This window comes from Nelumbo nucifera, chromosome 2, assembly GCF_055504915.1.
Source record: "Nelumbo nucifera cultivar China Antique chromosome 2, China Antique-T2T, whole genome shotgun sequence".
NCBI classification, from domain to species: domain Eukaryota; kingdom Viridiplantae; phylum Streptophyta; class Magnoliopsida; order Proteales; family Nelumbonaceae; genus Nelumbo; species Nelumbo nucifera.
The window spans coordinates 9,679,630-9,701,290 of NC_142650.1; the positions used below are offsets into that span (position 1 = coordinate 9,679,630).

At 37.5% G+C, this 21,661-nt stretch overlaps 1 protein-coding gene across 1 annotated transcript in view; it reads right to left on the bottom strand.

Annotated features, from left to right (window-relative positions):
* Positions 1 to 3,543: 3,543 nt before the first annotated feature.
* LOC104594910 (U-box domain-containing protein 44-like) overlaps positions 3,544 to 21,661 on the bottom strand; it is a 29,535-nt gene continuing 11,417 nt past the window's right edge. Inside the window, exons 3-5 of the mRNA XM_010255459.3 lie at positions 13,718 to 14,024; positions 12,028 to 12,492; positions 3,544 to 4,880 (exon numbers count right to left, since the gene is read on the bottom strand). Coding sequence (XP_010253761.1) covers positions 3,748 to 4,880; positions 12,028 to 12,492; positions 13,718 to 14,024 — 1,905 coding nt within the window. The 3' untranslated portion in view covers positions 3,544 to 3,747. The remainder of the gene's footprint in view (positions 4,881 to 12,027; positions 12,493 to 13,717; positions 14,025 to 21,661) is intronic.

Here is a 21,661-nt window from a genome sequence, read left to right on the forward strand (position 1 = left end):
GCAGCAACAGGTTACAAACTCCAAGTTAAGCAAGCCTAATGGGAAGCACTTATTCCGGGTCTTTAGAAAGCAAAGAAATATAAAAGATATGGTGGTATTTTGTGATGCTTTAGCCATTGTAGACATCATAAATAGTATTACTACTACATATATAGAGAATTAGAGATGCAATGGTGGACCTACAAAAACACTTTGACAGATATAAAATACACCATATAGAGAGGCAGTCTAATAAATTAGATAGCTCATGATTTGGCTACTAAAACTTGTAGGAAGGGAGAATAGAGCTGATAATATAAGTTATTGTTTTTGTTAGATTAAAAAAAAAAAACTAGAAGGAGACCTGTGCCATGCATGGGATGATGTTAAAATTAACCGAATTGGTTGTGGGCGAACTTAAATGGCTCCATATTTAACTTTTATTTAAAAAAAAAAAACAATTTTCTTAAGAGATTGGGAAGCAATATGAAGAGTATGATGTGGAGAGCTGCATTTTAGAATATAATATAAGATAGGTTATCAGTTATAAATGAAACATGATTTGATTTTTAAAATAAGGAACTCAAATTATAAATTTGAAACACAAAATGATATATAAATGTGAGTGCCCCAAATCCAAACTGTCGTTTGGGCCCAAAATTTCTGACCCTCAGCTGAAGTGAACTGTCATTTCCCAATTAAAGAAAGGGTCATTTTCTAGTGAAAGAGAAATGGGGTATCCTTGAACAGTAATGCGGGCCAAAAGGGTTTTATTGCTCATCATGCTTTGTCAGTATATAATTGTTGTAGGTGGTCCCTTCTTCTCCAGGGAGGACCTTTGTATACTGAAATCAGACGCAGGCCTTAAAAGAAAGTACATGGACCACAGTTGCCTTTTATATATGAAAATTTAAAAGCTCAATGGTCCAACCGGCTCAGGGGATGGAGGCTTGTGGGGGCAGGCTGGTTCAGTGGCTGTACATCAAAACTATCATCTCCCACCTACCCTTCATTGGTTTTTTGCTTTTTGCTTTTGTTATATTTATAATATACATTATAAATAAATATAAATATTGGTTTGATTAACTGTTAATTATTTTTTAGATTAATTAAAACCAAACTGATCCTTCAGTCTTTCAGTTTTTATGAATACCCCTAAATTGTTCAATCGCACTTGGGATATTAAAAATTTAAAATGGTTGTTGTAAAACAATAACAGTCGGTCCAAGTTGAAGTTGTCAATCCTACAATCCGTCCTATTGGATTTGCAACATGTGGTCAATTGTCTATGGAAAGTTATGTTATATCTGGATAAATCTTATGATTTGAATAATGAACACAGCTATCAATATGTAGGACGAGCTTTAATCCTCCAATGTCCTAATGGTAGTGCAACCATCCCACAAGGGGAGCTATGATCGACAGAAATTAGAACCCTCATAGGGGCCTGAAGGCAGCTTTACAGAGAAATACTACAAAACTGATAGATAATACATAGCGACTCCCTGCAACTAATCAATTTTTTGAACGACAGAAACAAACCAAGCACATGGACTGAGCAGCTTCACTGCAACTAATCAATTTTTTGAACGACAGAAGCAAACCAAGCACATGGACTGAGCAGCTTCACTGCACTGAACTTAAGAAGCTTTTGTCACCTTTTGATTCACTTGAGTGTGTACATATAAATAGGACAGCTTAACCTCCATTATATCTCCTCTCTAACTCTCCATGTACGGTTATTTTCTGCTATTAAATGAAAAGATCTTTTTGCCAAAACACACAAAAAAATCCATGTAAATTGTAAAGCAGTTTTTAGGCTCCTGACAGTACTCCAATCTTTTCAAGACATGGTTGCAGAAGCCAGCGTTTATCTCAAATGAAAAGATATTCCGTTTCTCCTCAAAATGGTGTTTTGGCAATAATAATAAATTCGTTTGTATTTAATTTGTTTGTAAAACCAAAAAAAAAACAATAATAAATTTGTTTATTGACATTTAGGCACCACATCATCAAAATATGAATAAATGCCTATCTATTAAGGAGAGCGCTAAAATGAAGCTTTTCCAAATGGTAGGCGCACACATAAATCAATGCTTGCTTTTACGAGTCTCTATGCGTATAGACCCACATAATGAGGGAAATGCCGAAGTGGTGCCTATGTGGCAGCATTTATTCAATAAACGTCCACAGTTCCAAACACCACCAAAATGGTTTAGGTACATAACTAATGCATATTTAAAAGCCGTTATTGGGGCATTTACAAGCACATCGTATCCTATAAGTGGCCTGTGGATACGTTTCAAAAGGTTTTAAAGAAAAAAAAAAGTGAGGTCCAAAGAACAAATACACCCCTTCTGCCGTATCCGATATATCAATATTTTGAACCTTTCTTAAAAAGACAGAAAGCCAAATAGACACGCCGCTCATAAAACTCACAAAAGCTCAAAATTGGCCATATTTATTTATGGGTAAAAGACTTAAAACTCTCAAACTCTTTTTAAAATGAACTAAACCTCCCCTATCAAGTGACGTTTAGCTCTCCAGTTAAGATCAGCTTGTGTGTATGTGTAATGTGTGTGGATGAATTTTTTTCAGAAACCCAACTTTGCCTTTTCATGATTTATTGGTTTTTGTCTCTCTTTATTCTACCTTCTTTAAATCACCTGAACTCAAATTTCGTATTTCCCTACCTTTTCTTTCAAACCAAAGACAGCATAAAGGTTTCATCAGACTTTTCTTTTAGGTAGCTCAGATTACGTTTCTGGTATTAATAGTTAAGGTGCTGATGAGCGTTGGCCCAGGTGAGAAGATTAATTTACAGTTTCTGAGAGGTAATTTGTAGAAATCATTAAATTGGTCTGTTTACCGCATAAGTCACGAGAGTTGATCAAGTGGTCGAACAGGATGGTAGGAAGAGAAGAATCGTCCAGATTTGAGCAATTGTATGAGAAGGGGCATGAGTGAGGGCTGAGGAGTTGGCGAAATCGGGTTTTGAGGTCTATTAGATGCGAAGAAGATAAAACATTCAATGGGATATAATCATTTTGGAAAAGAAAAGAAGGAGCAGGGAGGCAAGGTTCAAAGTATCGACGTATCATTCTGGACCCCTCCGATACGACCTTACAGTGAGTGTATCGGGGGGTCTGACCGGTTCAGGGGTGGAGGAGCCCTAAACCGGCCCCCCTGAACCAATTGTGAAAAAAATAAAAAATAAAAAAGCAACAAAAAGCAGTATTGATTTGCCTAATATGCTCCTACCGGAGTGTATCGGGCATATTGATATTTTGAACCTTGCAGGAAGGAACCCTTTACAAGTGTGAACTCTGAAGCTCGTAGGAGGTATATATGTGTAATATAATTATATAAAATTTGTAATTAATAAATTGAATATTTTATATTTATATAAATTTATTATATACGAATTAATGTAAAAGTAAATAAGTAATTAAAAAAACCCATATATTGTATCGAATGGAACAAAAGAGAAAAGGAAAATTAAATAATATTTAAATAATATTAAAGTATTATAATAACGAAGGAAAAATTAGGACAAATCTTCCATAACAGAAATAACCGTTCTTATATCATTATAATGCTGTTATAAAATAAGGGTCATAGAAGGCCCTTAAAAACCATGGAGATCATCATTTTGTATTTATTTGACAAAGACCTGAAAAATCAATGAGACTATAACTTTATACAAAGATATTTGACTGTAGCATACATGAGCAGAGTTGATATCTGAAACAAGACCCTACCCTCATTTCATGGTTCAGTATGTAATCGCCATCCTCGAGATTGATTTGAGTTCTTTCCACTGATCCCTGACAACTGCTTTAGATTGGTCAAAGCATCCTGAGCGTACCTCTTTGTGTTGGCATTTCCATGTTTAAAAGCTTCTACCAATGCCCTGACAAGAGTCTGATTGCAGGAGTGCCGCTGGGCATGGCTGTCTACTCTCAAGACCCTGTCTACAATCAAAATTGCTTTCTCTTGAAGTTCCCCTGGACGGACTTCTGTGAACAGATCGATCACAGCATCAATCACGCCTAGTTCTTCAAGTTCATCAATAGCCCGCTTGAGACCATGAGAAGTATCACAAAAAACAAGAGTGGAAAGCGCCTCTACTGCAGCAATTTGAACACTGGTGTCTTGATCTGTCAGAAGATCAACAAGAAGCTTAATGCAATTACCCTTCAGCAAGCAAAACTGGCTGTCATCTTCACATGGCACATTGTGTATGGGACAAGTTGTTGGGACCATAGTTGCCCTTCCACACATGAACGTCAAGAAGGAGCAGAACCCATTTGGAGGCTGTGGTTCTGAGTCCCTGGATGCGGCTTGTACCCTCCCATACTCAGACAAGTACTTCAAACCACAAGCAGCTCGCTGCTTCACTCTTGAATTTGAGGGGAAACTAAGCTGTTCACAGAATATTGTCATTAGCCTATGCTCTTGAACCATGCTCATGATTGTTGGATCAGGGCTCTTTGAGAAATGAAGTAAGAGCCCAACAAGCCCTTCCACCATGCTTGATGTTGGCCTGGATGTCCTCCGAAAAGAGCTATGGCGATGCTCTCTGAGAGCAGTGACTATCCATCCAACAAGACTGATTTCTAGGATTGTTTTCACCTCATCATCTGATAATGGTATGTTGGCAAGTATGCATGCAGCCTCAGATCTCTCACCATCTGAACATTGGTTGTCCAATAGCTTGTTTTTGAATAATGGAAGCTTGTTGGATTCTCTCAGCACGGTAACCAGAACTTGGTCCAACCTTTCTGAGAGGATTCTTGTAAGCCTAAAAGAAGAAATCCTATGATCAGTTTCTTGGTGTTCAAGATGTTGTATAATTGTCCTAATGCCATCAATGGATTCTATACATCTGGCCACTGATTCTGCAAGACAGAGCCCCAGTCAGCACATAATAAACAGGCTTAAGGATAATATTTGAGCCAACCCCATATGGTTGGAATATGGCTTTGATGATGATGAGACGGTAGTTTATGGACTATAGATAGCATGTTTGAAAGGAACAAGTATAATGCTGCAAATATGGGTGATGCTAAAATAGAATGTCTAGAAACAAAGCATGAAAAATTAAATATAATGGCAATTCTATTCAAGTAGTCCTACTTGATAAGACAACTTGTGTAGTCAATATCAAAGAAAAATCAACTTTAGCTGGGTATTACTCCAGAATGACAAGAAAGTAGGATTAGTGATGCATTGTTTTCATCAACAAATCAAAGTGAAATAAGGAACCAAGCTCATTTAGCAAGAGCTAAACCAACAGATTTATTTTACAGCTAAAAAGAGGATTCATTTTCCCATCATTGTTGGTTTGATCACCAATTCTCTTTCATGTACCTTGAGTTTCCAGTAAAATGATCCATTTTCTGGCTAACTGGGTTTTATTCAATCATCATGTTATGTACTGAAATAATGAAAATAAACTAAGTGTGATGAATGAATAAAGGTTTACCTGATTCTTGCATTAAACATCACAGAAAAGGAACAAAATATAGAGAGAAAAAGTAAAGAGAATGTCCAAGCCTAATAAATAATAATAATAATAGGGAAAATTATTTAAAGTACCCATGAGGTTTTGGAAACCCCCTTCGACCACTTCCCCCACCTTGAGCTTGAAGTCCTCTAAGAAACCCCCTTCGACCACTTTGCTCACTATAGTATTTAGAGCCTTTGTTCTACAAAATACAAATGAACAGCAAAGGAAACAGTGGGTCTCCTTATCTGATTCCCCTAGAGCTACAGAAGCTTCCTGTTGGATTGCCAGTTATCATTACTGAGAAGCTTGTTGTGGTGACATACTTTCATCCGGTTTCTCCATTTCCTGCCAAAGTTGAATCTCTCGTGCATGTAAACCAAAAAGCCCCAGTTTACATGATCATAAGCCTTCTCCAAGTCAACTTTAAATAGCACTTCTTCCCCACTCCGCCTTGATTCCACCAGCACCCCATCAAGAATTTGTCTCCCATCCACAAAAGCTCCCTGATTTTCTAAAATTTCCATCCATATTGTCCAAACCACTAAAGCTGGTCCTACTCCCCAAATAACCTTGCCTTTTTTAGAAAGACCTTCCAGCTGCCAACTCCTTAGAACCACCAATAAATTTTCTGGAAAACAAAAATGAATTTCAAACAGCCCCCCAAAGGTTTCTCGCAGCTCTCAGTGAATCAGCAAATGATCTGAATCTTCAGAAGCTCCCCCACACATTACACATCTGCTAGGCAGCACATTCAGCCTTCTCCTAGCCAAGACATCCGCTGTCAGACACTTACCCAGCACTGCCACCCATTTTGGACATTCAGCACTGTCAGACACTTACCTAGCCAAGACATTCAGCCTTTTGGAGGAACTGCAGTATCCACATTTTGGCTACTGGGAAGTCCATCATCTCCACCTCTGTGAGCATATTGCAAAAGGATCTGACTGAAATTACCTTCTTTTTCCCATATCTAGAATCTCTTATCCCTGCTCATACTATCAGGTGTAATGGCAGAGATTTGCTGCATCAGCTCCATCCACATCTCAACCTCCCAGTCACTTAGATTCCTTCTAAACAGAGGGCACCAAACTACTTAACCTCCTATCCAAGAAAAGGCTTTGGCAACCAGACACTCCTCATTTGAAATTTCCTTCACCCCTTCAGCTCTACCCCCCCTCTCTATTGTTTGCATCCATTCATTCTGTTTTGCCTGCAACCCTCCAAATGTTTATTAGCTCCACCACTTCAATTCTGACTTCATAGATCTAGGAAAGCTTATTAATAACAAAATCTAAGATACCCAGTTTTGGATGCAGACATGGATACAAAGGAAATGGGTACACAACTATCTATTTCCTAAAACCCAGAACATGGATAGACTAAAAAATATCCAAGACACATATACAGTTAAGGGTATTCCATTTAATATGCTAATATCTTGTTTGTGTACCTAGTTTATTAAGCCAAGAGTCATTTCTCAATACTATCTTGCCAAATTTAATTAAACTTCCAACAGATGCAAAATTTTAATTGTATGATTTGTTAAAATATGACATTTTATAAGTGCTAACCTACAAAGTGTAGTCAAAAGGCCTCCATGCAGTACTTGGTGTTGTATTAGGTGCATATCATGTCCAACAGCAATTTGCTAGGCATGTATCTAGGTATTGTCGAACAAAATAACTATCCAAACCATTAGGTCTAGTTGTGAATGGGCTTATGGGCAATTCCCTGAGAACCAAGCTCCTGGCCATGATGCAGCCATAGTTTTCAAGGTGCTGAGGCAAGGATTGGTGACAATGGGGCACCTTGTCACCTAGTCATCTAGGTAAAGGATTTTTTTTAAAATAAAAATCATGAATCCTGGGGAAGTTTCCTAAGTTCTGTAACAACCAGCAATCATATTTCACTAGTAATGATCTATAATCTTCATAAAAAGTATAAAATTCATATTAAAAGGACATATTCATGGAAAGAAAACAAAGAAAAAACAAAAATTCAGAAAATATAGGAGATGAGCCCTATTTTTTTCCTAGAAAAAGAAGAAAATGTGTTGATTAGACAAAATTTTAAGTTCTTTGCTTATCAGTTCAGGTCCGTGCGATGCACGGGGTATTTGATATTGATGGTGATGTTTGACTATGTTATATATTGGGTATAGATTTGTAATTTATGTTATTTTTTTCAATTTTTATGATTTTCTATTTTTTTGTAAATTTTCTATGTATTTCTTTGTTTTTTATAATTTATATTATTTTCTTCATTTTATGTGTTTTTTCATAATTATTTTGCAATAACATATATATAATGGGAAAAATATAAAGTTGAGGGTAAAGTTGGAAAGTAAAATTAGTGTTTTGACCAAACCAATTGCACCATTCTCATTTTTCAGTATATAAGTTTCTATGATTTTCTACATTATTTTTTGTAAATTTTCAATGTATTTCTTTGTTTTTTGTAATTTATATTGTTTTCTTCATTTTATGTTTTTCATAATTATTTTGTAGTGACAATATATATAATGGAAAAAATAAAAGTTGAGGGTAAAGTTGGAAAGTAAAATCAGGGTATATATATACATATATGGTATAGAAATTTTTATGATTTTCTATTTTTTTTTGTAAATGCTTTTGTGTATTTCTTTGTTTTTTTTTGTAATTTATATTGTTTTCTTTATTTTGAGGAGAAAGGTGCATAGGATAAAGAGACACCATTTCTATTTCCTCCCTATTGTGAAGTAGGGGGAATGGATAAGATATACACTATACAGAGAGGGATTTAAAGGAGAGAACTGGGGTTTTAGAATTTATTTTTTCGCTTCATGTGTGCATGATAATATTTGGCCTTTTGCCTCATGTCGTTCTACTCGTCAATGGTGGGACCGTTATTTGCATATCTAACGGCTAGCGTTTGGATATAGGTTGATCTTGATTCATTTATATTCGGATTCGAATTGAACATCCGTCCGATTTTTGTAGAAGAGTCTAGAACTCCTGCCAACAAAACACATTCCAAACCCCTATGACCCTACCAAGTACCAAACCCCTATGGTATTACGTTGGTATGGTGTTAGATTGTTGGACTGGCCTAATGATCATCGAGAAAAAACACCCTAAAACAAATCAATATAGTGAACCTGAAAGCATTTCCCGATCCAATACAACTTATTATGTTAACGGAGACAATTGAAATAGAGGGAAAATGGGAAAAAAATACCTGAAAAAATAGGGTGAAAACCAAAACAGGCTTCATTTAATCATCTAATTGATTGTTCGATGATGAAAACAAAGAGGTCGAAAAAATCCATTCCTCCCTTCAATTTGAATTCGTGGGTTTTGGGCAAACCATTTGATACTTGACACATGTTGGCTCTAATCAATGAAGAGGTTCGTCAGGTAGGCTTGATGGGAGTAGGCCTATCAATGATACCCGAAAATCTGAGGCCCAATTCGACATCCAATTTGATTATCTTGGATTCAGATTACGTATTTATGTAATCGGATCAAATTCGAATGTTACAATCTACATCCAATTAATAATCAAATCAGATTTGGATTTGACCCAATATGATTTGATTAAAATTTGAATATGATTATATTATAATATTTATTAATTTTAATATATAAATTCTATATAATTATATTAAAATTTATAAAAATATTTTTTAAATATTATATTTTATATGAATTTATGTATGATAAATTTAGTATGTTATATTTATATTAATTTATTATATATAAAAGTTGAAAAATAAATAAATTTTTAATTTTACTAGTATTTTAAAGAATTTAAAGTTGAGTCGGATTAAATCTGAATCCGATATGAGTTTGTTAGAATTCGAATTCGAATCCGAGTCTTTAAATCGAATCGAATTTCGGATCAAATTTGAATGTAGGTTCTTAATATTTGGATTGGATGCAGATTTTGCTACATCCAATTAGAATCCGATCTGATTGCAGCCCTTTTGGGGAGAAGATCAGATAAGGCCTAAGAGGAGAGAGGAGTAGGTTCCATAGCGGTTTTATTATTATTTTATTTGTTACAAGCATGAACCATTAATTAAATAAAATTGGAAAAATAAAAAAACTATTATTATTTTATTTGCTTTGTCCAATTACAAGTGTTAACCGTTAATTAAATAAAGTTAGAAACTAAAAAAGGATAAAAATGGAAAGCAAAAATCAGGCTTTTTCACAAAACATTGTCGCCATCCTCATTTTTATAAATGGTACAAACAACATTCTCATTTTTTTAGTATGGTATAGAAATTTTTATGATTTTCTATATTTTTCTAATTTTTTTGCGTATTTCTTTGTTTTTTCTGTAATTTATATTGTTTTCTTCATTTTGAGGAGAAAGGTGTGTAGGATAAGAGAGATGTCATTTCTACTTCCTCCTTCCTACTATAAAGTAGGGGGAGTGGATAAGATATACAATATGCAGAGAAGGGTTTAAAGGAGAGAATTGGGGTTTTAGGATTTATGTCTTCGCTTCATGTGTGAATGATGACATTTGGCCTTTTGCCTCCTACCGTTCTGCTCGCCAATGGTGGGGCCGTTATTTGCATATCTAATGGCTAGCATTAGGATATATAGGTTAATCTTGATTCATTTATATTCAAATTCGAATCAAACATCCATTCGATTTATATAGAAGAATCCGGATCTCCTGCCAACAAAATGCATTCCAAACCCCTATGACCCTACCAAGTACAACCCCTACGATATCATGTTGTAGGGTGTCAGATTACCAGATTGGTCCAATGATCATCGAGAAAAAAACACCTAAAATGAATCAATATAATGAACCTAAGAGCATTTCCTGATCCAATACAACTTATTACGTTAACGGAGACAATTGAAAAAAAGTAGGGAGAAAAAAAAAAAAAAAAACTTCATTTAATCATCTGATTGTTCCCTGATGAAAATAGAGAGGTTGAAAAAATCCATTCTTCCCTTCAATTCAAATTCGTGGTTTGGGCAAACCATCCGATACTTGACACGTGTTGGCTCTAATCAATGAAGAGGTTCATTAAGTAGGTACTTCAGGAGAAGATCAGATAAGGCGAGGAATAGGTTTCATAGTAGTCTTATTGTTATTTTATTTGTTTTATCCAATTACAAGTGTTAACCGTTAATTAAATAAAATTGAAAAAAAAAACATAATAAAGGGTAAAAATGGAAAGTGAAAATCAAGCTTTAAAATAAAAAAATGATGAAGGGTAAAAAAGGAAAATGAAAATTAGGATTTTTTGACACGTGTTGGCTCTAATCAATGAAGAGGTTAGATAAGGCAAGGAATAGGTTCCACAGTAGTCTTATTGTTATTTTATTTGTTTTATCCAATTACAAGTGTTAACCGTTAATTAAATAAAATTGAAAAAATAAAAAAAAAAACATAACAAAGGGTAAAAATGGAAAGTGAAAATCAAGCTTTAAAATAAAAAACATGATAAAGGGTAAAAATGGAACATGAAAATTAGGATTTTTGACGAAACATTGTCACCATCCTCATTTTTATAAATGAAAATGATGAGATACAGAGACTATCCAATTACAAGTGTTAACTGTTAATTAAATAAAATTGGAAAATAAAAAACATAATAAAGGGTAAAAACGAAAAGTGAAAATCAAGATTTAAAATAAAAAACATGATAAAGGGTAAAAATGGAAAGTACCATTTTTATAAATGGTACAGATACAGCTATATTATATTATATATTATATATTATATAAATATATATATAATTCAGGCATTTTAAGAGGGGATAGGATTGGAAATATGAAATCAGGGAAGGGTAGGATTAGAAATATAAAATCAGCATTTTAAGAGGGGATAGGATTGGAAATATGAAATCAGGGAGGGGTAGGATTGGAAATATAAATCAGGGTGTTGGACAATGGACGCTCATCCATTTCTCTTTTTTATAAATGGGTAAGATTTTTAAGAAATAAAGAATATAAGAATATTCCGTAGTGCCATGTACAAAATAGTTAGGCTCTTAAGTGAGGCAACCCTCCATGGGTGCCTTGTTGCTTAGGCATCATATTGACAACTATGGATACTACACCCAGGATCTTGGTTCCTCCAAGTGTAAAGAAGGTTGTTGCGATGCCAAACAATTGTTGAGTGAATTTCTGATGACTCCTGCAGGCCCTAGATGCAAAGACACTTGCTTGGAGAGGCTAGACTTGGTATCCAAACTTAATAGCTAGTTCAGAAGAGTCCCAAGATCTGAAAATTTATTGGTCAATGATCTTACCAAGGATGAAACTTGGTGGATGCAGATGTGTTGGAGGAATCTTCCGCTGTACTGGGGGAATGGGTTTCCAGGTAATCTCTATTTTTTCCTTTTGTATAATGTTGTTTCTTTTATTTGATCTTTAGTCCAGTTCCATCAGATTGCTCTCCTCATTAGCTGGGATGGATTGATGTTTGTTTCTTTTTCTGGTTTTTCTTGATAAAATCATTCAAATGATTAACACAGAAATAAAATACAACAAAGAAACTAGTTGACTAGGAACCAAGACCCATACCTGAAGCCTGAGGAGAAGTGGCAATTCCATAGAGGATCTGAAGCACTGCAATCTGACATTTAGGGGAGGCATCAGACAGAAGCCCCAAAAGATTATGAATAATGACTTCTGATTGCATCAAATTTCCTTCTCTGTCAGCAGAAGCTAATTCCCAATGACCTGGATTCGAAACTATGTTTGAAATTATTGATGCTGACAATTCCTTCACATCAGATGGAGCATCCAGATTCTTAAGAAGGATATCTGTAAGGGCGGGGAGCACAGCTGAATCAACAAGGATAGTAGCATTATCATCCAGGGTGGACAGATTATACAATGCTTGCAAGCTTGGTTTCCTTGCCTCTGGCTTGGACAACATGTCAACAAGTATTTTGGCACCTTGCCTAGCAATGAGCTCTTTACCGCTATTTGTCAAAGTCATCCTCCCAAGAATTGATGCCATATCTATTCTAACTTCATCAGTACCTGTTTCTCAGAAAGGCCACAGATTCAAAAGATTGTCCATCACAAGTAAAAAAGAAAAATGAAAAAGAGGAAGGTTCTTTAAATAACAAAATAAAAGAATGAGATTAAGGAAATAGAAGGTAATTCACAAGTGGTGACAAGTTGAAGTTGGTTGAAGCATAATGAACAAGGGATTGTATTCAGGCCCTATTGGAATGGGTGACTCCATAACAGTGGAACTGGCTGCAGTGATTTTTGGAATGCAAAAGGCTTTGGAGTTGGGGGTGAGAAAGTTGGTAGTTGAAGGAGATTCCAAAATAGTGATAAGATGGTTGAAACGGAACAAAAAGACTCCTTGGTAACTCCATAAATGAAATTAAAAAGTTTAAAAGATTTTCAAGGGATATGCATTTGGTAATTCAGTGGACTCCAAGATCGGCTAACAGTCTAGCAGACCAGTTAGCAAAACAAGGGGTTAACAGGGCACACTGTTTTTGGGCTCAGTTGTAAGATTAAAGAACTAAAGGTTTATAGTTTTTTGAGAGTCTTGATTTTACGGGGGGTAGATGAGGCTACCCATTATTTGTACTTGTTCTAATTTCATTAAGTAATAAAATTTGCTTCTGTTACTGATAAAAAAATGAACAAGGGATTTGGTATTTCGGGCAAGAGATCAAGGAAATCAAATGGATTATCAGAAATATGGAGATAACAGTTCATTGGATTTCTGGGTTAGAAAATGGGTTGCCAAACAAGGGGTCACCAGGGACAATTATTCTGGGCTCACTTGTAAAGAAGTAATATCATAAGAGATTAGGCTGGTTAGTCCAGCCTAAAAGCAGGGCAGGTCGTACCATCTCTAAATTCTTGTATATGTTTTATTCATTAAAGATTTCAGATTTCAGTTATTGATCACAAAAAGAAAAAAGAAACAAAAGAAAGAGGAACCAAAAGAAGGGGTGGAGAACAAGCCCTACCACACAACAAGAAAGAAACACAAAACAAGATAAAAGTTATGACTTATGAGATAGGTTATGGCATTTTCACACAAATTTTCTAGATAAAAGTTATCAATTTTAAACCTTATATTTTTCATTTTGATATATTAAGTGTATATCTTTTTCCAATTTGGGGGTAGGCTCAACCACCTGGTTGCAATGTGGCATGTCAACCATTTCTGCTATAGCCTCTAATCCAAAGCATCTTTATAACTGCTGGTAATAGTGGTAAATCACATATAACTTACCTTCACATAGCCGGGTAAGTAAAGGTTGAAATCTCCCTGCTGCTGCTAATTGATGAACATTATCCTCAATCTTTTCCATCCTCTTCAAGATTTCCTCAGCTAGGTTGGATAAAGAAGGATGCTCCAGATTCCCAGCCATGCTTGAGAGGAGAACTAAGGCTCCTTTCTCTGATGCAATTTTTGCACAATAATCTTCATCGCTTGAAAAGTCAAGTAATAACTTTACTGCATACTCTCTCTCTTTATCTGAGCTCCCAATAAGACCGTGAATAGCCAATCTAGTCACACCTTCTTCTAGCATTTTTAGCTTAAAAAAAAAACAAACTTTATCAGATATTGGCTGCAAGAATGCAAGTATCATATATTAATTCTGCAACATAATAAATACAATTTAAATTTCATAAAATTAAGACACAAGCACTTCAGCATGGAGAGCAATACAGAGAAACAGTTAAGTGGGTCCCCATGTCATAACCTATCTGGAAATGGAGATCTATGCATAAAAGTTATAAGTTATAACTACTGAGGAATCATAGGTATAATTGGATTTGCAATTGCCATGTTTGTCCATGAAATTAGAAAGCAACTGATGCATTTCACTGATCAAAGGGAAAGAGTGAATCTCTCACTATCAGCTTTGACTTTGCAAGTTTCTAATCACTCACCATGGCTATAAAGATCTAGCCCAATTATGGGTACAGGTACTGTTTCTGTTAGTACAGCTCTTATTTTTCAAAACTCAAGACATGTATACTGATAGTGTTGAATTCACTATGTCAATGCCACATCATAATTATATTATGCCAAATTTGCTCAGATTTATTTCAAGGTTCTTCATCATACAATAGTTATACATCTCCAAACAAAAAATGGAAAAGAACACTGTAAGCAGTTTAGTAAAATAGAGAACAAGAAATCATATTAAAAGCACTATTATCAAACTCAGATTAGACCAGACAGACTAGAAATAGGCAGCTAAAATGGTTCTTCAAATGCCCAGTTCTTAGAAATGTTGTTTTAGGCCTATTTTAATGCAAAAGAGCTTTCAGATAATTGGAACCATTTAATATTTGTTTTCACATTTTTTGTTTCAGCAAGTAAAGCAGTCAAACCAGACAGTTGGATCATTTGACCAATGACCTAGTAGACAAAACAGTTTTATACCCATTCAGAGTGTGACAGTGTTTATGAAGTATCAACCTATTATAGGGTACCAGCATCAGTATTTTATCATGTTCATATAGGCACACTAAACATGCTTAAGAATCTGGATCATACATATTGACTTAGTAAATAGGAGGCTATATAAAGTAATAGTGCTATAGGATCATGAGCAATGGTCATCCTCAACAGCCATGAGACAAATTTATCTTATGATCAAAAAATTTCCCAGCTTTGGATGAGCACAACATGCTTCCTAGAAATGCAAGAGCCCCGATATTCATCGGTAGTAGTACACATCTTTTCAACATTAGAAGATAGCTTCTGTTGCTTTTTGTGTCTTGAATTCAGCTTCATGGGACATCTTGTTAAATCTTTTTTTTTTATTGTAAATGGTAAGTTTCATTAAAATAGTTCAATACAACAGTGTCAACCACTCAGAGCATGAGTGTTGACCCTATACAAATCTCAAATCTTACAATACAGCCCAAAACAATCTTTCCCTGAGAGTTCCCTGCTTTGCCAAATTGTCAGCCACAAAATTGGCTGATCTCCTTACCCATTTGAAAACTACTCCCACTTCCCTTGCTAGGCAAAGTATTTCCCTCATCTGTTGTCTAAGGGTCCATACACCCAAGCCTTTTTCTGCAGCCATCCTATTAGAAGTTTAGAGTCTCCCTCTACCTCAAGGATTTGATATCCCCATTCCTTGGCCAATCTCATACCTTGAAGTAGAGACATAATTTCAGCCCTTAAGGAATCTCCCACGCCGATTGGGCCAGAATAAAGTGCTTGCATCATGCCCTCCCCATCCCTGAAACTCCTCCAACTCTAGAGGGCTCTGGGTTTCCCAATGAGCGTCCATCGAAATTCAATTTTACTCTGTTACATCTCTTTATAAGTATTTCTACTGTAGCTACAGTAGTCCGAACCAGTAAGGAGAAGAAGAAGAAGAAGATGAAAGAACTGTCGAACCTGATAGCTAAACCCTATCAGTCGGCCTCTTAATAGTGATTAGGCTTCTAATTAAATGTACAAGGACTAAACTTCCCCTACTTAAGTATGGGACAGAGAACCTCTAATAAGACTGCCACATAAGCTCATAACTTAACCAAGGTGAGTTGACTAATCTACCCTTATTCGGCTAACTCTAACACTCCCCCTCAAGCTGGAGAATATATGTCATATAATCCCAGCTTGTTACATATATAGTTCACTCTCCCTGAGCTTAAGGCTTTTGTAAACAAATCTGCCCACTAATCACCTGAGCTTACATGTTCTGTGCTTATCTCTCCAGTAAGAACCTTCTCCCTCACAAAGTGGCAATCAATCTCTATGTGCTTTGTTCTCTCATGAAAAACAGGGTTGAATGAGATATGGAGCGCAGCTTGATTGTCACAGTACAACTTCATAGGTTTATCCATGTGGAACCCGATTTCTTGTAGGAGATTCCTCAACCACACTAATTCACATGTAGTGTGTGCCATGGCTCTGTACTCGGCTTCAGCACTGCTTCTAGCCACAACCGTCTACTTTTTACTCTTCCACGTCACAAGATTTCCTCCAAGAAATGTGCAGTAACCTGTAGTAGATCTTCTATCAGACATAGAGCCCGCCCAATCTGCATCCGTGTACCCAACTACTTCAAGTTTTCCTCCTGGTTTATACAATAGCCCACGGCCCGGAGCTCCCTTCAAATATCTTACAATTCTAAGAACTGCATCCCAGTGAGATATACGAGGGTTCTGCATAAATTGGCTCACCACACTGACTGCAAAGGAGATGTCTGGTCTCGTGATAGTCAAATAGTTCAGCTTCCCCACTAGTCGTCTATACCTTCCAGGATCATCAAATATTTCCCCTGTATCACTGCTCAACTTAACATTTGGTTCCATAGGAGTCTCGGCCGGTTTTGCACCTAACAGTCCTGTTTCGTCCAATAGATCGAGAACATATTTTCTTTGGCACAGGTTTACACCTTGTCTTGATCTAGCAACTTCTATACCCAAGAAATACTTCAATGTCCCAAGGTCTTTTGTTTGAAAATGATTTTGCAGAAAGACCTTGAGTTTGTCGATCCCCAATTTGTCACTGCCAGTTATGACAATATCATCCACATAGACCACTAATAAAATCTTTCCAGCTTCTGAGTCATAGCTGAACACTGAGTGATCAACCTGGCATTGTTTCATTCCAAAATTCTTCACCACTTCACTAAACTTCCCGAACCAAGCACGAGGTGATTGTTTCAACCCATAAATTGCCTTTTTTAGTCTGCACACCTTACCAGCCTCCCCCTGAGCAACAAACCCAGGTGGTTGCTCCATATATACCTCCTCTATAAGGTCACCATGAAGGAAGGAATTTTTTATGTCAAGTTGAAATAAGGGCCAACCATACATAACTGCCAGGGAAATTAACACACGGACAGAGCTAATCTTAGCCACTGGAGAGAAGGTCTCCATATAGTCCACTCCATACAACTGTGAATACCCTTTAGCAACAAGTCTGGCTTTCAGACGCTCCACACTACCATCTGGCAAGTATTTAACAGTATACACCCATTTACAACCCACAACATGCTTACCAGGAGGAAGAGTAGTGAGCTCCCACGTATGAGTATGCTGAAGAGCAGAGAGTTCCTCCTCCATTGCCTGCCTCCACCCAGGTGAACTAAGAGCCTCTTGGACATTGTTAGGTATGGAAATAGATGACAATAGTGAAACAAACTGGCGATGTGAGGCGGAAAGGCGAGATACTGAAACAAAATTGGAAATGAGATGGAGAGTAGAACTACGTTTACCTTTCCGTAAGGCAATGGGTAGGTCAAGTCCTGAAGGTTCAGCAACAAGAGCAACGACAGGATCCGCGGACAAGGTAAAAGCTGGAGGAGGGGCCGGTGTCGTTCGACGTGTATACACTTGCCGAATTGGTGGTCGTTCAGTAGGGATCTGCACTGGATGAGGTGACGAGTCAACTCCAACAGGAACACCCGGAACGGGATCACTGATCGGAAGAGGAAGAGGAAGTAAAGGTGGAGACGAAGATGCTTCAGTTCCTGAGAAGAAGGGAACAGACTCAAAAAAGGTGACATCAGGACAGACATAGCACTTCCGAGTAATGGGATTGTAACACTTGTACCCTTTTTGAGTCCGAGAGTAGCCAAGAAAGACACACTTAATGGAGCGTGCATCCAACTTGTCTATTCCAGGACTCAGATTGTGAACAAAGCACACACAGCCAAAGATACGAGGTGTTAATGGAAAGGGAGACAAGGTGGGGAACAAGGTAGAGAAGGGAGACCGACCATGAAGAATAAAGGAGGGCATCCGATTAATGAGGAAACACGCAGTAAGTACAACATCACTCCAAAACCGTTTAGGAACACTCATATGATGAAGAATAGACCGAGTTGTTTCAAGGAGATGACGGTTCTTCCGTTCAGCCACCCCATTTTGTTGAGGAGTGGATGCACAAGAAGTTTGATGAATGATGCCATGTTGTTCTAAATACTGTTGAAAGGAAGTTAGAAAATATTCACGACCATTATCTGAATGAAGAACTTTGATTGGAACACCAAATTGTGTACGTATTTCAGCATGGAATTTTTGAAAAATGGAAAATAATTCACTCCTTTCTTTCATTAAATAAATCCATGTCATTCTTGAACAATCATCAATAAAAGTGACAAAATACTTGTAACTATTATAAGACTCTATTTTGATCGGGCCCCAAACATCTGAATGAACCAAAGCAAAAGGACTCAACATATGACTTTCAACTCTAGGACTGAAGGAAACACGACGATGTTTCCCAAACTGACACGACTCACACTATAACACCGACAAATGACTCAAAGACGGAACTAGTATCTTGAGTGCCTTGAGAGAAGGATGTCCCAATCGACAATGCCACTATAGAGGAGTGAGTAAGTCTGAAGTGCAACTAACGATCCACCACTGTCAAGGTAATACAATCCACCAGCTTCATGCCCCCCACCAATCTTCTTCCCCGTCCTGAGATCCTGAAAAACACAAGAGGAAGGGAAAAAAGTAACAGAGCAGTTAAGAGTCTTGGTTAATTTACTAACAGACATAAGATTGAATGGAAACTTAGGGACATATAGAACAGATGATAAAGAAAGAGAAGTCATGTCAACATTGCCAACACCACAGATGAGAGAAGAGGAACCATTGGCAAGGGTAACAGTTTGAGATGTGGAAGTTTTAGAGAGAGAAGAGAACACACCTGGAGTCCCGGTCATGTGATCAGAGGCTCTAGAGTCAATAATCCAAGGAGAGGTTTTAGATGACAGGCAAGCTATACCTGAGTGGGCAAGAGTAGCAGTAGTGTGTTGTGAAGTGGACTGAAGGAACCGCTCATACTCATCACGCGGTACACTCACCATCTCCCTTCCGGAAACAGATGTAGATGTGGAAGGAGTTAGGTCTACCTGTTGATTATCATTGACATCAACCCCACCAGCAACAGCATGATTGGCCCATTTAGAGGGAGGGCGGCCATGAAGATCATAACAGAAATTTACGGAATGTCCTTCCCTGCCACAGTGGGTACACTTCCTTGTAGAGCTGCCTTTTTCTTTGCCAGGGCCTCCCCCTGAGTCACGACCACCACCACGGCCAAATATGGAACCACCACGACCTCCTCGGGAGGCATGTCTTCCCCCTTTCGTACCACGTCCACCTCCTTTGGCTATCACAAAAGCTGATCTATCAGACTGTGTGGGATTCTCTGTTTGTCCCAAAGAAATCCTGCGAAGCCGAGCAAACACTTCCTCAAGTGTAGGAAGGGGAGTGCCCCCCAATATTTGGGCCCTAACTGGTTCATACTCTGATTTCAACCCCACTAAGAACCTTGTGACATCTAGTTGCTCCCTCTGTTGTTGCTGAACCTTAACATCTGGAGTGAGAGGATGATAGACATTGAGTTCATTTATGAGGTTCTTCATACTGGCATAGTACTCTTCTAGGGTTTTATTTCCTTGTTGCAGACCAAAGTACTCCTGATAGAGCCGATATACCCTTGTAGTATTATCTTGCCCAGAATACAGCTTCTTGGCATGTTCCCATATGTCCTTAGCTGTATCTAAGAACATGAAGTTGGCACTTATTTTGGGTTCCATACTGTTCCATAGCCATGTCATGATTTGAGCATCCTCCTGTTCCCAATCATCAAACCCTAGAGAGTCAGCTGGTGGTTTATCTTCTTTCACATGCTTCACTTTTCTCTTTGCCTTGAGAAAAACTTCCACCGACTTGGCCCATGGAACATAGTTCTCACCATTCAGTTTAATTGAGGTCATCTGTACACCTAGATAGTCAGAGGAAACCACCACACTAGGTTTCTGATCACTACAGCCATCTCCCATTGCTGCCATGATACTCTTTCAATGCTGCCTCTAATCTGAATTCCCAATCACCAACTAAGTGCTGCTGTCAAGAGTTTGATGTTCCAGAACCTACAGCAGTCTCTAAACACAATGATAGATACACACGCCTTTGTTCTTATCCACACCACTACTGATTTCACAAAAAACAACACAGACTACACCAACATTAATTCAGCACTTACTAATCACATGCAAGCTCTCTTACAACTACTCAACAGAGTTTGTGCATCACAAGCACCACCACACAGCCATAGCTGTCACACACAATACAGACCTGCTTTAAAGCTTTTAAGAGGGCACTACAAGACCAATAAAAACTCAACTAGTACCATTGCATTACACCTTGCACCATTCGGCCACCTACAGTAGCAGCCCTTACACCATTTGGTCACTATAAACACAGCCTGTTCTTGGAATTTTTCCAAGAACCAGGGCAACAACCAACCTAGTTCTCTAGGTTCTGATCAGTCCTCTCAAGTTCTTGAAGATTTTCAACCCAGAAATACCAACAACACACAGAGGAGAGATAACCAACCTTCGTTTGAGAGCTTCGGCCAACCATTCACTGCTGAAGTTGTTTTCTTAGGAAAAGGAGGTTCTGTGCACCAGAAAAAAGAAGAGCTGTGATGTTTCAGGCTTGGGACGAACCACTTTTCTCCATTGACAGCCCAGAGAAGAAAAGGAGAGAACTGAAGTTGTCATGAACTGAAACAGGTCACGAACTGAAGTTGTCACGCTCTGTACCATGTTTCTACTGTAGCTGCAGTAGTCCGAACCAGTAAGGAGAAGAAGAAAGAGAATGAGAAGAAGAAGAAGAAGAAGAGAAGAAGAAGAAGATGAAAGAACTGTCGAACCTGATAGCTAAACCCTATCAGTCGACCTCTTAATAGTGATTAGGCTTCTAATTAAATGTACAAGGACTAAACTGCCCCTACTTAAGTATGGGACAGAGAACCTCTAATAAGACTGCCACATAAGCTCATAACTTAACCAAGGTGAGTTGACTAATCTACCCTTATTCGGCTAACTCTAACAATAAGGAACTGGTCCATGTACAGATTTTCTTTGAGGTAAGGCTTCCACATTAGAGAATTTATGTGTTGGATAGCTGCATTAGGGAAATTCTTGATGAAGGGCCGTTTAATAGCCAGAATGGCTATACTTATCTGAACTGCCCACTTTGAATCAGGATTCATAAATCGAGAGACTATTTACTCGTGCATTGCAGAATTGGCTATGTTCTTTGGAACTATTTCCTATAAAATTTTCACCTCAGATGGAGTTTCCTAATGTCCCTAAAGGAGTATAGGAAGTTAAGCAAAAATGGAAATGGTACTATAGGACATTTTGTTGGCAACCATATGGTCTGGGCA